The sequence below is a fragment of the Mobula birostris genome, chromosome 18, assembly GCF_030028105.1.
Source record: "Mobula birostris isolate sMobBir1 chromosome 18, sMobBir1.hap1, whole genome shotgun sequence".
Classification (NCBI taxonomy): Eukaryota; Metazoa; Chordata; class Chondrichthyes; order Myliobatiformes; family Myliobatidae; genus Mobula; species Mobula birostris.
This window is the reverse complement of record NC_092387.1, coordinates 8,709,114-8,722,486: the sequence shown is the minus strand read 5'-3', so window position 1 is coordinate 8,722,486 and position 13,373 is coordinate 8,709,114. Positions and strand designations below refer to the sequence as shown.

The 13,373-nt window shown below is 51.4% G+C and overlaps 1 protein-coding gene across 1 annotated transcript in view; it reads left to right on the top strand.

The window, feature by feature from the left end:
* Window positions 1-13,373, top strand: part of LOC140211934 (creatine kinase U-type, mitochondrial) — a 42,646-nt gene that overhangs the window by 23,480 nt on the left and 5,793 nt on the right. The window contains exons 4-7 of the mRNA XM_072282166.1: window positions 1,988-2,083; window positions 3,069-3,290; window positions 8,193-8,278; window positions 8,868-8,991. Of these exons, the coding sequence (XP_072138267.1) occupies window positions 1,988-2,083; window positions 3,069-3,290; window positions 8,193-8,278; window positions 8,868-8,991 (528 nt within the window). The remainder of the gene's footprint in view (window positions 1-1,987; window positions 2,084-3,068; window positions 3,291-8,192; window positions 8,279-8,867; window positions 8,992-13,373) is intronic.

Here is a 13,373-nt window from a genome sequence, read left to right as displayed (position 1 = left end):
CGCTTGCTTTCTCACTCGCTCGCGCGCTCTCGTGCGCACACTCTCTCTCGTGGTCGCTCTCGTGCTCTCTCTTGCTTTTCTCTCACTCGCTGTCAAAAAAATTGATTTCCGTGATATTGTATATAATTTGCGGGCATTAGGGAGCCACTATTAATATACGGGAGACCCCCGGAAGTTCCAGGAGAGGTGGGATGTCTGGTATCTTTCCTGTAATACCATAGGCTCTTGTCTCGTTAAGCAGCCTCATGCACAGCACCTCGTCACAGGCCTTCTGAAAATCCAAGTAAACAATGTCCACTGACTCCCTTTTGTCTATCCTGCCTGTTGTTTCCTCAGAGTACATCTGAGTGAACAATCATTTCATTCTCCTCTACACTCGTGTTCTGAAGAATAAACACAAAAAATCCTGAATCGTGAAACCCGATTCCACATCCTGGAGAAGAAAATGACCAAAGATGCTCATTTTTCTGAGAAGAGATCCCTCCATTGGAAATGACTGATCCCTTCTTCTAAAACTGAACCTTAATTCCAGATACATCTACAAGACCATAAGACACAGGACAAAATTATTCGAAAACTGTGAACCCTAATTCCAGATACATCTACAAGACCATAAGACACAGGACAAAATTATTCGAAAACTGTGAACCCTAATTCCAGATGCATCTATAAGACCATCAGACACAGGACAAAATTGGGCCATTCAGCCCATCAGTCTGCTCCACCATTCCATCATCGTTGATTTATTATCCGTTTCAACACCATTCTGCTGCCTTCTCCTTGTAACCTTTGATACCCTTACTAATCAAGAACCTATCAACTTCCACTTTAAGTATATCCAATGACTTGACCTCCTGTGGCAATGAATTCCTCAGATTCACCCCCCCCCCCCACCAGCTAAAGGAATCCGTCCTCCTCTCTGTTTCTGAAAGGATATCCTTCTATTCTGCAGCTCTCTGGTCTTAGACTCTCCCATTATTGGAAACATCCTCTCCACATCCACTCTATCTAGGCCCTTCAATATTTTAATTCCACCCACTGGAAGAAACATCTGATCAGTTCCACTCGGTCAATCGCCTTTGTAATCCAATATGCTTCAACAAGATTGCCTCTCATCTGTCTGTAGTCCAAAATGGCTCAACCACATAAAGGCCTTCATTACCTAGTGAACCTTTTCTGTAGCACCTTCAATGTACAAAGCCATATGCAGAGCTCCAGGTTGACAATGTTCTATACAACCACTTTGTCAATCACCTTCACTCCATTCACCACAGTGGGTGAGATTTCCCGGTGATCACCCATTTGAATTCTACTTCCCATTCCCATTCTGACATGTTGGCCCATGGCCTCCTCTACTGCCATGATGAGAGTAGAGCAGCAACATCTCATATTCAGTGCAAGTCACCATTTCTTCTATGAAATAATGTCCGAGGAAGGTTTATCCTTCATCTCAGTCAGACAGAGCTCTGGTGTGATGAACAAAGCATTTCACTGTGTGTTTCAATGTACATATGATAAATAAAACTAATGTTTTAATCTTTTTAACAATGCAATTTTGAATTGACACCCTCCTGCATGTAAGTTTGATTTGTACTTAAGCCTCTGGATTCAGGGCTTCACACTTGCGCCTTGGGACCCTGTGAGTTGTAGGTCCTTGCATCTACACATCTATCACAGGATTGAGTCCTCGTCGACTTGACCTTGGTGGGACTACAAAATGTGCAGTTGTTGGTGACAGACCTGTGACTGCCCTGTGTGTGGTGAAACCTTTCTCCAGATATTAAGCTGAATTCCTTGGTGTTAGCTCCAGGGAACGTTTCCTAATGCTCCTGATGAAGGGTCTCAGCACAAAATGTTTATTTCCCTCCATAGATGCTGCCTGACCTGCTGAGTTTCTCCAGCAGTTTGTGTGTGTTGCTCCAGATTTCCAGCATCTGCAAAGTCTTGTGTTTATGATTTCCTAACACTGTCACCTTCAATGCTGCAGGTCTTTGCTGAAATTTTTGACCCTGTGATCATGGAAAGACACAATGGATATGATCCGAGGACCATGAAACACCCCACGGACTTGGACGCAAGTAAAGTGAGTGTAGATGTAAACCACGGGGAGAAATTATTGGCCAACAAGTAACAGCTAATACGGCACCTTTGATGTGCAAAGTACTTCAAGAGGCTTCACAGTCAAGCATAATTTAATGCTGGGTTTCCTTGTGATATCAGAACTAATGACAAAACGTTTGACCAAGGAGACTGGTTTTAAGGAAAGTCTCACAATACGAGTGGGCGAGAGAGGTGAACATAGAACAGTACAATGTAATACAGGCCCTTCGGCCCACGATGTTGTGCTGACCCTTTAAAATCAACCTAACCCTTCCCTCCCCCACACCCCTCTATTTATCTTTCATCCATTTGCCTATCTAAGAACCTCTTAAATGTCCATCACGTATCTGACTCCGTTAACACTTCCCAACTCAATATCCAGAAATCTAAATGTTCTTTTCACCAGTCTACACCAGCCCTGAGGTTCCATTTCCCTGTCACATGATTGCTCCATCCCACTGGTAGTCCTGGTTTGTGTATTCCACGTCCCTTATTTTCTGCACCTTAACACTGCTCAGTGTGAGCTCCAGGAAAAACAGCTCATCCTCCAATTCAGCACGTTCCAGCCGTGAATGAACGCAACAGTTTCAAATAACCAGGCTTCCCAGTTTGTGTCAGAACTGGCCAGCTCTTATCAAAGATTATCAACCTATAAAGTTAACTCACCTGATTTCTTTATCACCTGCCCCTTGTATTAATCCTTCTGCCCCTCCTTTCTTATTCTGGCTTCTTCCCCCCTTCCTCTCCAGTCCCGATGAAGGGTTTTGGCCCAAAATGTCGACTGCTTATTCCCCTCCATAGATGCTGCCTGACCTGCTGAGTTCCTCCAGCATTTTGTGTGTGTTGCCCTGGATTTCCAGCATCTCTTGTGTTCAATATTTCTCACTCTAAATCCACTGCCAGGCTGACGAATTATTCACAGCCTTGACTGGCTTTTTGACCGTTCTCTGTTTTTACCCTTACTGCAGATCAGAGGCGGGCAGTTCGATGAGAGCTACGTGCTGTCCTCCCGCGTGCGGACGGGTCGCAGTATCCGTGGGCTGAGTATGCCCCCTGCCTGTAGCCGGGCTGAGAGGAGAGAGGTGGAGAGGGTGACCGTGGACGCCCTGGCTGGGCTGAAGGGAGACCTGGCCGGACGATACTACAGTCTGTCCACCATGACAGAGAAGGAGCAGCAGCAGCTCATCGACGTAAGATCTGGAACCGGCAGCTCCCCTTCTGCAGGGGGTGAGGGGGGGGAGTGGACTGGCTGCTGCCCTGTCACACACACGGGGCAGGGGTCAGACATAGAGAACAGCTCCCTCCACACTGTCCCATCACACCCCCAGGGCAGGGTCAGCAGGGGTCAGGCATAGAGAAAAGCTCCCTCTGCACTGTCCCATCACACACTCCCAGGGCAGGGGTCAGGCATAGAGAACAGCTCCCTCCACACTGTCCCATCACACACACACGGGGCAGGGGTCAGGCATAGAGAACAGCCCCCCCAAACACTGTCCCATCACACACACGTGGCAGGGGTCAGACACGGAGAACAGCTCCCTCCACACTGTCCCATCACACACTCCCAGGGCAGGGTCAGCAGGGGTCAGACACGGAGAACAGCTCCCTCCACACTGTCCCATCACACACTCCCAGGGCAGGGGTCAGACATAGAGAACAGCTCCCTCCACACTGTCCCATCTCACACACGGGGCAGGGGTCAGACACAGAGAAGAGGTCACTCCACACTGTCCCTTCACACACACACGGGGCAGGCGTCAGACACAGAGAACAGGTCCCTCCGCACTGTCCCATCACACACTCCCAGGGCAGGGTCAGCAGGGGTCAGACATAGAGAACATCTCCCTCCACACTGTCCCATCAAACACACGGGGCAGGGGTCAGACATAGAGAACAGCTCCCTCCACACTGTCCCATCACACACACGGGGCAGGGGTCGAACATATAGAACAGCTCCCTCCACACTGTCCCATCACACACACGGGGCAGGGTCAGGCATAGAGAACAGCTCCCTCCACACTGTCCCATCACACACTCCCAGGGCAGGGGTCAGACATGGAGAACAGCTCCCTCCACACCGTCCCATCACACAAATGGGGCAGGGGTCAGATGTAGAGAACAGCTCCCTCCACACTGTCCCATCACACAAATGGGGCAGGGTCAGACATAGAGAACAGCTCCCTCCACACTGTCCCATCACACACCCCCAGGGCAGGGGTCAGACATGGAGAACAGCTCCCTCCACACCGTCCCATCACACACACAGGGCAGGGGTCAGACATGGAGAACAGCTCCCTCCGCACCGTCCCATCACACCCCCAGGGCAGGGGTCAGACATGGAGAACAGCTCCCTCCACACTGTCCCATCACACACACGGGGCAGGGGTCAGACATAGAGAACAGCTCCCTCCACACTGTCCCATCACACACACGGGGCAGGGGTCAGACATAGAGAACAGGTCCCTCCACACTGTCCCATCACACACACGGGGCAGGGGTCAGACACAGAGAACAGCTCCCTCCACACTGTCCCATCACACACACGGGGCATGGTCAGACATAGAGAACAGGTCCCTCCATACCGTCCCATCACACATTCCCAGGGCAGGGGTCAGACATAGAGAACAGCTCCCTCCACACTGTCCCATAACACACACGGGGCAGGGATCAGACATGGAGAACAGCTCCCTCCACACTGTCCCATCACACAAATGGGGCAGGGTCAGACATAGAGAACAGCTCCCTCCACACTGTCCCATCACACACTCCCAGGGCAGGGGTCAGACATGGAGAACAGCTCCCTCCACACCGTCCCATCACACAAATGGGGCAGGGGTCAGATGTAGAGAACAGCTCCCTCCACACTGTCCCATCACACAAATGGGGCAGGGTCAGACATAGAGAACAGCTCCCTCCACACTGTCCCATCACACACCCCCAGGGCAGGGGTCAGACATGGAGAACAGCTCCCTCCACACCGTCCCATCACACACACGGGGCAGGGTCAGACATGGAGAACAGCTCCCTCCACAGTGTCCCATCACACACACGGCACAGGGGTCAGACATGGAGAACAGCTCCCTCCACACTGACCCATCACACACACGGCACAGGGGTCAGACATAGAGAACAGGTCCCTCCATACTGTCCCATCACACACACGGGGCAGGGTCAGACATAGAGAACAGCTCCCTCCACACTGTCCCAACACACACTCCCAGGGCAGGGGTCAGACATAGAGAACAGCTCCCTCCACACTGTCCCAACACACACTCCCAGGGCAGGGGTCAGACATAGAGAACAGGTCCCTCCACACTGTGCCATCACACACACACGGGGCAGGGGTCAGACACAGAGAACAGGTCTCTCCACACTGTCCCATCACACCCCCAGGACAGGCGTCAGACATAGAGAACAGGTCCCTCCACACTGTCCCATCACACACACACGGGGCAGGGTCAGAGATGGAGAACAGGTCCCTCCGCACTGTCCCATCACACACTCGGGGCAGGGTCAGACATAGAGAACAGCTCCCTCCACACTGTCCCATCACACATTCCCAGGGCAGGGTCAGACATAGAGAACAGCTCCCTCCACACTGTCCCATCACACACACGGGGCAGGGTCAGACATAGAGAACAGCTCCCTCCACACTGTCCCAACACACACTCCCAGGGCAGGGGTCAGACATAGAGAACAGGTCCCTCCACACTGTGCCATCACACACACACGGGCCAGGGGTCAGACACAGAGAACAGGTCTCTCCACACTGTCCCATCACACCCCCAGGACAGGCGTCAGACATAGAGAACAGGTCCCTCCACACTGTCCCATCACACACACGGGGCAGGGTCAGACATAGAGAACAGCTCCCTCCACACTGTCCCATCACACACCCCCAGGGCAGGGGTCAGACATGGAGAACAGCTCCCTCCACACCGTCCCATCACACACACGGGGCAGGGTCAGACATGGAGAACAGCTCCCTCCACAGTGTCCCATCACACACACGGCACAGGGGTCAGACATGGAGAACAGCTCCCTCCACACTGACCCATCACACACACACGGCACAGGGGTCAGACATAGAGAACAGGTCCCTCCATACTGTCCCATCACACACACGGGGCAGGGTCAGACATAGAGAACAGCTCCCTCCACACTGTCCCAACACACACTCCCAGGGCAGGGGTCAGACATAGAGAACAGCTCCCTCCACACTGTCCCAACACACACTCCCAGGGCAGGGGTCAGACATAGAGAACAGGTCCCTCCACACTGTGCCATCACACACACACGGGGCAGGGGTCAGACACAGAGAACAGGTCTCTCCACACTGTCCCATCACACCCCCAGGACAGGCGTCAGACATAGAGAACAGGTCCCTCCACACTGTCCCATCACACACACACGGGGCAGGGTCAGAGATGGAGAACAGGTCCCTCCGCACTGTCCCATCACACACTCGGGGCAGGGTCAGACATAGAGAACAGCTCCCTCCACACTGTCCCATCACACATTCCCAGGGCAGGGTCAGACATAGAGAACAGCTCCCTCCACACTGTCCCATCACACACACGGGGCAGGGTCAGACATAGAGAACAGCTCCCTCCACACTGTCCCAACACACACTCCCAGGGCAGGGGTCAGACATAGAGAACAGGTCCCTCCACACTGTGCCATCACACACACACGGGCCAGGGGTCAGACACAGAGAACAGGTCTCTCCACACTGTCCCATCACACCCCCAGGACAGGCGTCAGACATAGAGAACAGGTCCCTCCACACTGTCCCATCACACACACGGGGCAGGGGTCAGACACAGAGAACAGGTCCCTCCACACTGTCCCATCACACACACACGGGGCAGGGGTCAGACACAGAGAACAGGTCCCTCCACACTGTCCCATCACACACACACGGGGCAGGGGTCAGACATAGAGAACAGGTCCCTCCACACTGTGCCATCACACACACACGGGGCAGGGGTCAGACATAGAGAACAGCTCCCTCCACACTGTCCCATCACACACATGGGACAGGGGTCAGACATAGAGAACAGGTCCCTCCATACCGTCCCATCACACATTCCCAGGACAGGGGTCAGACATAGAGAACAGCTCCCTCCACACTGTCCCATCACACACTCGGGGCAGGGTCAGACATAGAGAACAGCTCCCTCCACACTGTCCCATCACACACACGGGGCAGGGGTCAGACATAGAGAACAGGTCCCTCCACACTGTCCCATCACATCACACACACACGGGGCAGGGGTCAGACACAGAGAACAGGTCCCTCCACACTGTCCCATCACACACACGGGGCAGGGGTCAGACACAGAGAACAGCTCCCTCCACACTGTCCCATCACACACACGGGACAGGGATCAGACATGCAGAACAGCTCCCTCCACACTGTCCCATCACACACACACGGGGCAGGGTCAGAGATGGAGAACAGGTCCCTCCACACTGTCCCATCACACACATGGGGCAGGGGTCAGACATAGAGAACAGGTCCCTCCACACTGTCCCATCACACACCCCCAGGGCAGGGATCAGACATAGAGAACAGCTCCCTCCACACTGTGCCATCACACACACACGGGGCAGGGGTCAGACACAGAGAACAGGTCCCTCCACACTGTCCCATAACACACACACGGGGCAGGGGTCAGACATAGAGAACAGGTCCCTCCACACTGTGCCATCACACACACACGGGGCAGGGGTCAGACATAGAGAACAGCTCCCTCCACACTGTCCCATCACACACATGGGACAGGGGTCAGACATAGAGAACAGGTCCCTCCACACTGTCCCATCACACACTGTGTTTGATGGGATGGTGTCAAAGAAGCTGTATCTGATATCCAACCCATACTGTGCTTTGTTTTGGGGAGTTAGCTGAAAGTGTGTAGAGGAAGCCTTGCCCTGCATTAGAAGAGTGTGACAGGACACTGCAAGGGCCAGAGAGCGACCATCAAAGCATTGTTATCTCTCATCACTATTGAACGCTAGTTATGTTTTGACCATGACTCGGTCCAGTGAATAAGCACTTTAATAACAATAGACTTTTCCTTCCTTAGGACCATTTCTTGTTTGACAAACCGGTGTCTCCTCTGCTGACCTCTTCGGGGATGGCCAGAGATTGGCCTGATGCCCGTGGGATCTGGTGAGTCCATTAGTTTAGTTCTCCTGCCCAACTCTTCCAGTTATGGTTGACCAGAACCTTAGAAACCTAGTTTAGTATCTTCACTCTCTCCCCCTCCTTCTCCCCGTTCTCTGTTCCCTCCACTCTGCTCTGAAGACCCCCCCCCCACTTGTCTCTGTCCCTCTCCTCCCATCTCTGCTTTTCTCCATCCTTCCCTGGTCCAAATTCTCCCTTGGCCTCATAGATGGTCTCCTGGTTTGGATGAAGCTTAATGCTGTGTAACCAGAAGCCAAAATACTCAACTACACAGGGCTCCAACTTTAATTTGCTAAACCTCATTACGTTTATACTAATTGTGTGATCAGACAAGTTCTGAGTCAGGAAGTGGGAGGTGGTGGCAGACAGATGACTGTGGAGGGAAGGAAGGGGTTCAGTTGGAGGACAAATTGAAACCTGAAGGTGGTAAATGGATATTCAAGTATCTGGGGGGATTTTAAACCAATGTATCTCATGCAGATAATGTAAAGGTGGATACTTCCAGGTATGAATACAGCTAAAGATGAGGCCATTGTTGACTGTAATTACCCAGATCTCTCCTCTCACTCTACAGGCACAACAACGAGAAGACGTTCCTAATCTGGGTCAATGAGGAGGACCACACTCGAGTCATCTCCATGGAGAAGGGGGGCAACATGAAGAGGGTGTTTGAGAGGTTCTGCCGAGGCCTCAAAGAGGTGAATGAGATTCTGTGTAAAATCCAAAGCACTAGGAACCTACTCTGGGTAGTGCAAGAGGCCATTCAGCCTATTGTGCTTGTGCTGGCTCTTTGATGGATTTATCCATACAGTCATATTCCCTGAACTCTTTCCACAGAGCCCTAGGAACATATTCCCTCTAAATACAGGGCATTGCTCACAACATCAGCTTCCCTGTCCCCAACTATCCTTGAGAAAGTGTGGGTGAGTCATATTTTCCAGCTGCTTCAAGCTGTGTACTGAAGGTGCGAATGGTGCAGGATTTAGATGAGACATTTCCAAGTAAGAACAGTGAGGGACTTGGAGGACAAGGAATCAAGTTCTATTTGCATCTTCTCAAAAAGTGGAGCAGCCATTGCCTACATGCAGACCTAGACAACGTTCAGAGATCAAGGATCAACTTTATCAGGAACAGAGGGCACCTACTGAAGTGGCCACTATGTGTATGTTCCTGGTCTTCTACTGCTATAGCCCGCCCACTTCAGGTTCAACATGTGTGTTCAGAGATGCTCTTTATACACCACTGTTGTAACGTTTGATTGAGTTACTGTTGCCTCCCTGTCGGTGTGGATCACTCTGTCCATGCTCCCCGATATCTCCCATTAACAAGGCATGTTTGCCCCCAGAATTGCCACTCACTGGCTTTTTTTTGTTTTGTTCTGTGTTTGCACCATCCTCCGTGAACCCTCGAGATTGTTGTGCATGAAAATCCCAGGAGATTAGCAGCTTCTGAGATATTCAAACCACCTTGCCTAGCACTAATGATCATTTCATGGTCAAAGTTTTTCCCCTATCTGGTCTGAACAACAACTGAACCCTTTGACCATGCCTGTATGCTCTTGTGCATTATGTTGGCTGACTAGATGTTTGCATTAACGAGTAGGTCTACAGATGTACGTAATAAAGTGGTCACTGAGTGTATGTTTACATGTATTAGAAATTTGCACTGGCGTATTGGTCAGGACCAAAATGCAACAAAAATAAACAACATTCAGCAATATTAAAGAATATAGAATTATATAAAAATAAAGCTGGAGGTTATGGAATAAAATGTGTATAAATAATAAATGCCAGCATGTATTTACAATGTAAACAGCGTTATAAAAAGTGGGTTAGGGAGATGTGCCTGCTCCACCTGAGCTTCTTGGAGGCGGAGGTCACGGGTGCTGGAAGGAGCTGCACTACGACTGATAGCCCCAGAGCACCACTGATGGAGGGGATGGATGTTCTCTTGTCTTGGCAGTGGTACCAAGCGGAGATGTTGTTGAGCTTTTGGAGTGGTGTTGGCGAGCATTCCATCCCATTCCCCTCCTTGCAAATAATTGAAAGGGGCCTGGGTGTCGGGAGATGGGTCTCTAGCTGCAAGGTGCCCAGCCTCTGAAGCACCATGCTGTTTATTCAGTCACCAGTGACTGCAGAAGCCGGAATGTGGAGCAACACACAAATGCTGGAGGAACCCATGGTAACGTAACGGATAGCGTGATGCTATTGCAGCTCGGGGTGTTTGGGAGATTGGAGTTCTGACGCCATTTGTAAAGGGTTTGTATGTTCTGCCTGTAACTGCATGGGTTTCCTCTGGGTGCTTCAGTTTTCTCCCACGGTCTAAAGACGTACTGATTAGTAGGTTAATTGGTCGTTGTAATTTGTCCTGTGATTAGGCCAGTGTTAAATAGGTGGATTGCAGGGCAGTGTGACTCTTTGGGCGGGAAGCTCCTGTTCTGTGCTGTATCTCTAAATAAATAAATAAAACATCTGTAGAGTGAAATGGACAGTCAACGTTTCACACTGGGACCCTTCAACTCAACATGTTGACCATCCATTTCTCTCCACAGATGCTGCCTGACCCATTGAGTCCCTCCAGGGCTTTGTGTGGTAGTGGTGCAGTTGGTCGTTGAGTTTGTGATCGTGGTTGACCCCAGCCTCCTCTGTTTATTGGTGAGGGGGGACTCAGGGATGAAAATGCACTGAATGTCAGGGTAGATGGTTAGACACGCTCTTGTTGGAGGTAGAACTTGTGTAGCGCTTGCATGAAGGTCACATTCAAAGTAAATTTATTATCAAAGTCACATAGACTACCCTGAGATCATTTTCTTGCAGGCATTTACGAGAAACTAAAGAAATTGAATAAAATTCATGAAAAACTATACATAAGCAGAGACTGACAAACAACCAATGTGTAAAAGAAGTCAAATCGTGCAAATTTGAAAAAAATAATGCTGTGAACGTGAGTTGTAGAGCCTTGAAAGTGAGTGTGTAGGTTATAGAATCGGTTCAGTGTGGAGGCAAGTGAAGTTATCCACGCTGGTTCAGGAGCCTGATGGACGTATGGTAATAACTGCTCCTGAACTTGGTGGTATGGGGCCTAATGCTCCTGTACCTCCTGCCCGATGGTAGCAGCGGGACGAGAGCATGGCCTGGGTAATGGGTGGAAGTTTGTTGTGACAGTGGTCCACGGAAATGGGTTCACTGCTGGTGATGGTCTGGCCCATCACTTCCCGGAGACTTTCCCATTGGCGTTTCCATTCCATACTCTAAAGGGGACTGAAGGGTGTTCTGGTCTTGATACATGCACGGATGGACAGCCTCGACGTCTTAGAAATTGCAGGTGAAAGGTGGTGCTTGTTGAAAGTTACTGGTGGAAGCAGATTTTATTGCAAACAGAGCAACAACTCGATGTGCAAAAATAACTTCTCTCCCTGTCGGTTTCTTTGTCAGTCACTGCATTTGCAGTCCATGTTGCCCTGGTTACCATCCCTCCTGCCTTGGAAGCACTTTCCCCTCCGTGTGATATTCAGATTTATCATTCTATTATGCAAGTGATCTTCAGTTCAGTTACACTGGTACAAATCCCTTCAATACTTCCCCCCCCATATCCAATCACCACCCTCCTCCACACCCACACTCACCTCTCCTGCTTCTACCCTCACCTCCCCCTCCCCCTCCTCACCCTCGTCTGCACCCTCATTTCATCTACCCCTTCCCCACCCACACCTCCCCTTCCCCCAGCTTCACCTCCCCCTCCCCCACCCTCACCATTTCCACCCCCTCCCTGCCTCCACCTTCCCCTCACATCCCCGTCCCCCTCCTCCACCTTCCCTTCTTCTCCTCCTCCACCTTCCCTTCTTCTCCTCCTCCACCTTCTCCTCCACTTCCCCCTCACCTTCCCCCATATCCAACCAAACATTCCCCCTCCCCCACCCTCACCCTCACCATTCCCTCCCCCTCCTTCATTCCCTCTGTCCCTTGTAATCAGAGGCCGCCCTTGGTTCCTGCCACAGTCCCTGACTGGGATCCCAGACTCTCCTCCCGCCGATCCCCACCTCCCCCCCATCCCAGACTCTCCTCCCGCCGATCCCCACCTCCCCCCCACCCGTCTCGGTTCTCCCATTGTTCTGTTTTCCATCGAATCCGGCATTAGTTACTGTTGGCGGAGCTGAGGCAGGGGCGGGTGAGGCGAGAATGGGGGGGGGTGGGTTTGAGGAAGTGAAGCCCCCCCCCCCCCCGAAGTGTTTGGGCTCTGACTGCCTCATGTGAGTGTAGCTATAGCACAGTGGAAGCCGGCTGGGATTTTCTGTGATTAGGATTCCTTTGAGTACAGACCCCTGCCCCTCCCACCGACACCCCAGCCGTCAGTCTGGGCTCTTTGTCACTGCGAGCCTCCCGCCAGCCAGCTTGGGGTGTAAACATGCCTGGAAGGTTTCCAAAGCCTCGGAATGACACAGACTGGAGAAGGTGGGAATTAGGCAGACTGCAACTCTGAAGAATCGCTGAATTGTTATGGCTTGGAAGGGGGCCATTTGGCCCATTATGTCAGGTTTGGCTGCACAATTGACTCCCTATCCCTGCAAATCCTTTCCACTCAGAAATCCATCCAAACTCTACCATGCAATCTGTCTCCACGATTTCCCTGGCAGGACATTCCAACCCAAACACTGAGTGTTTAAAATAAAGGAAAACCTCATATCAGGTTTGCCACCCTCCCTCAGGGCATGACCTCTGCGCCCAGGGTCCTCTGGCAGTGAGATCCATTTCCATTTACTCGGTCTACACCATTCAAACGCCTCTGACTCACTGACTTCCCTACAATCTCCAGTGACCAGTGAGCAATTCCAGCTTCAATGAATGGCTGGCAGAACCAGTTTCAACTCTCGCTCCAGTTCTAGTTCTTTTGTTTATTTATTCAGAGATCCAGCACGGTAACAGGCCCAACGAGCCCATGCCATCCAACTGCATTAACCCATATGTCTACGAACCCGTACGTGTTTGGACTGTGGGAGGAAACTAGAGCACCCGGAGGAAACCCACGCGGTCACGGGGTGAACGTACAAACTCCTCACAGACAGCAGCAGGAATTGAACCTG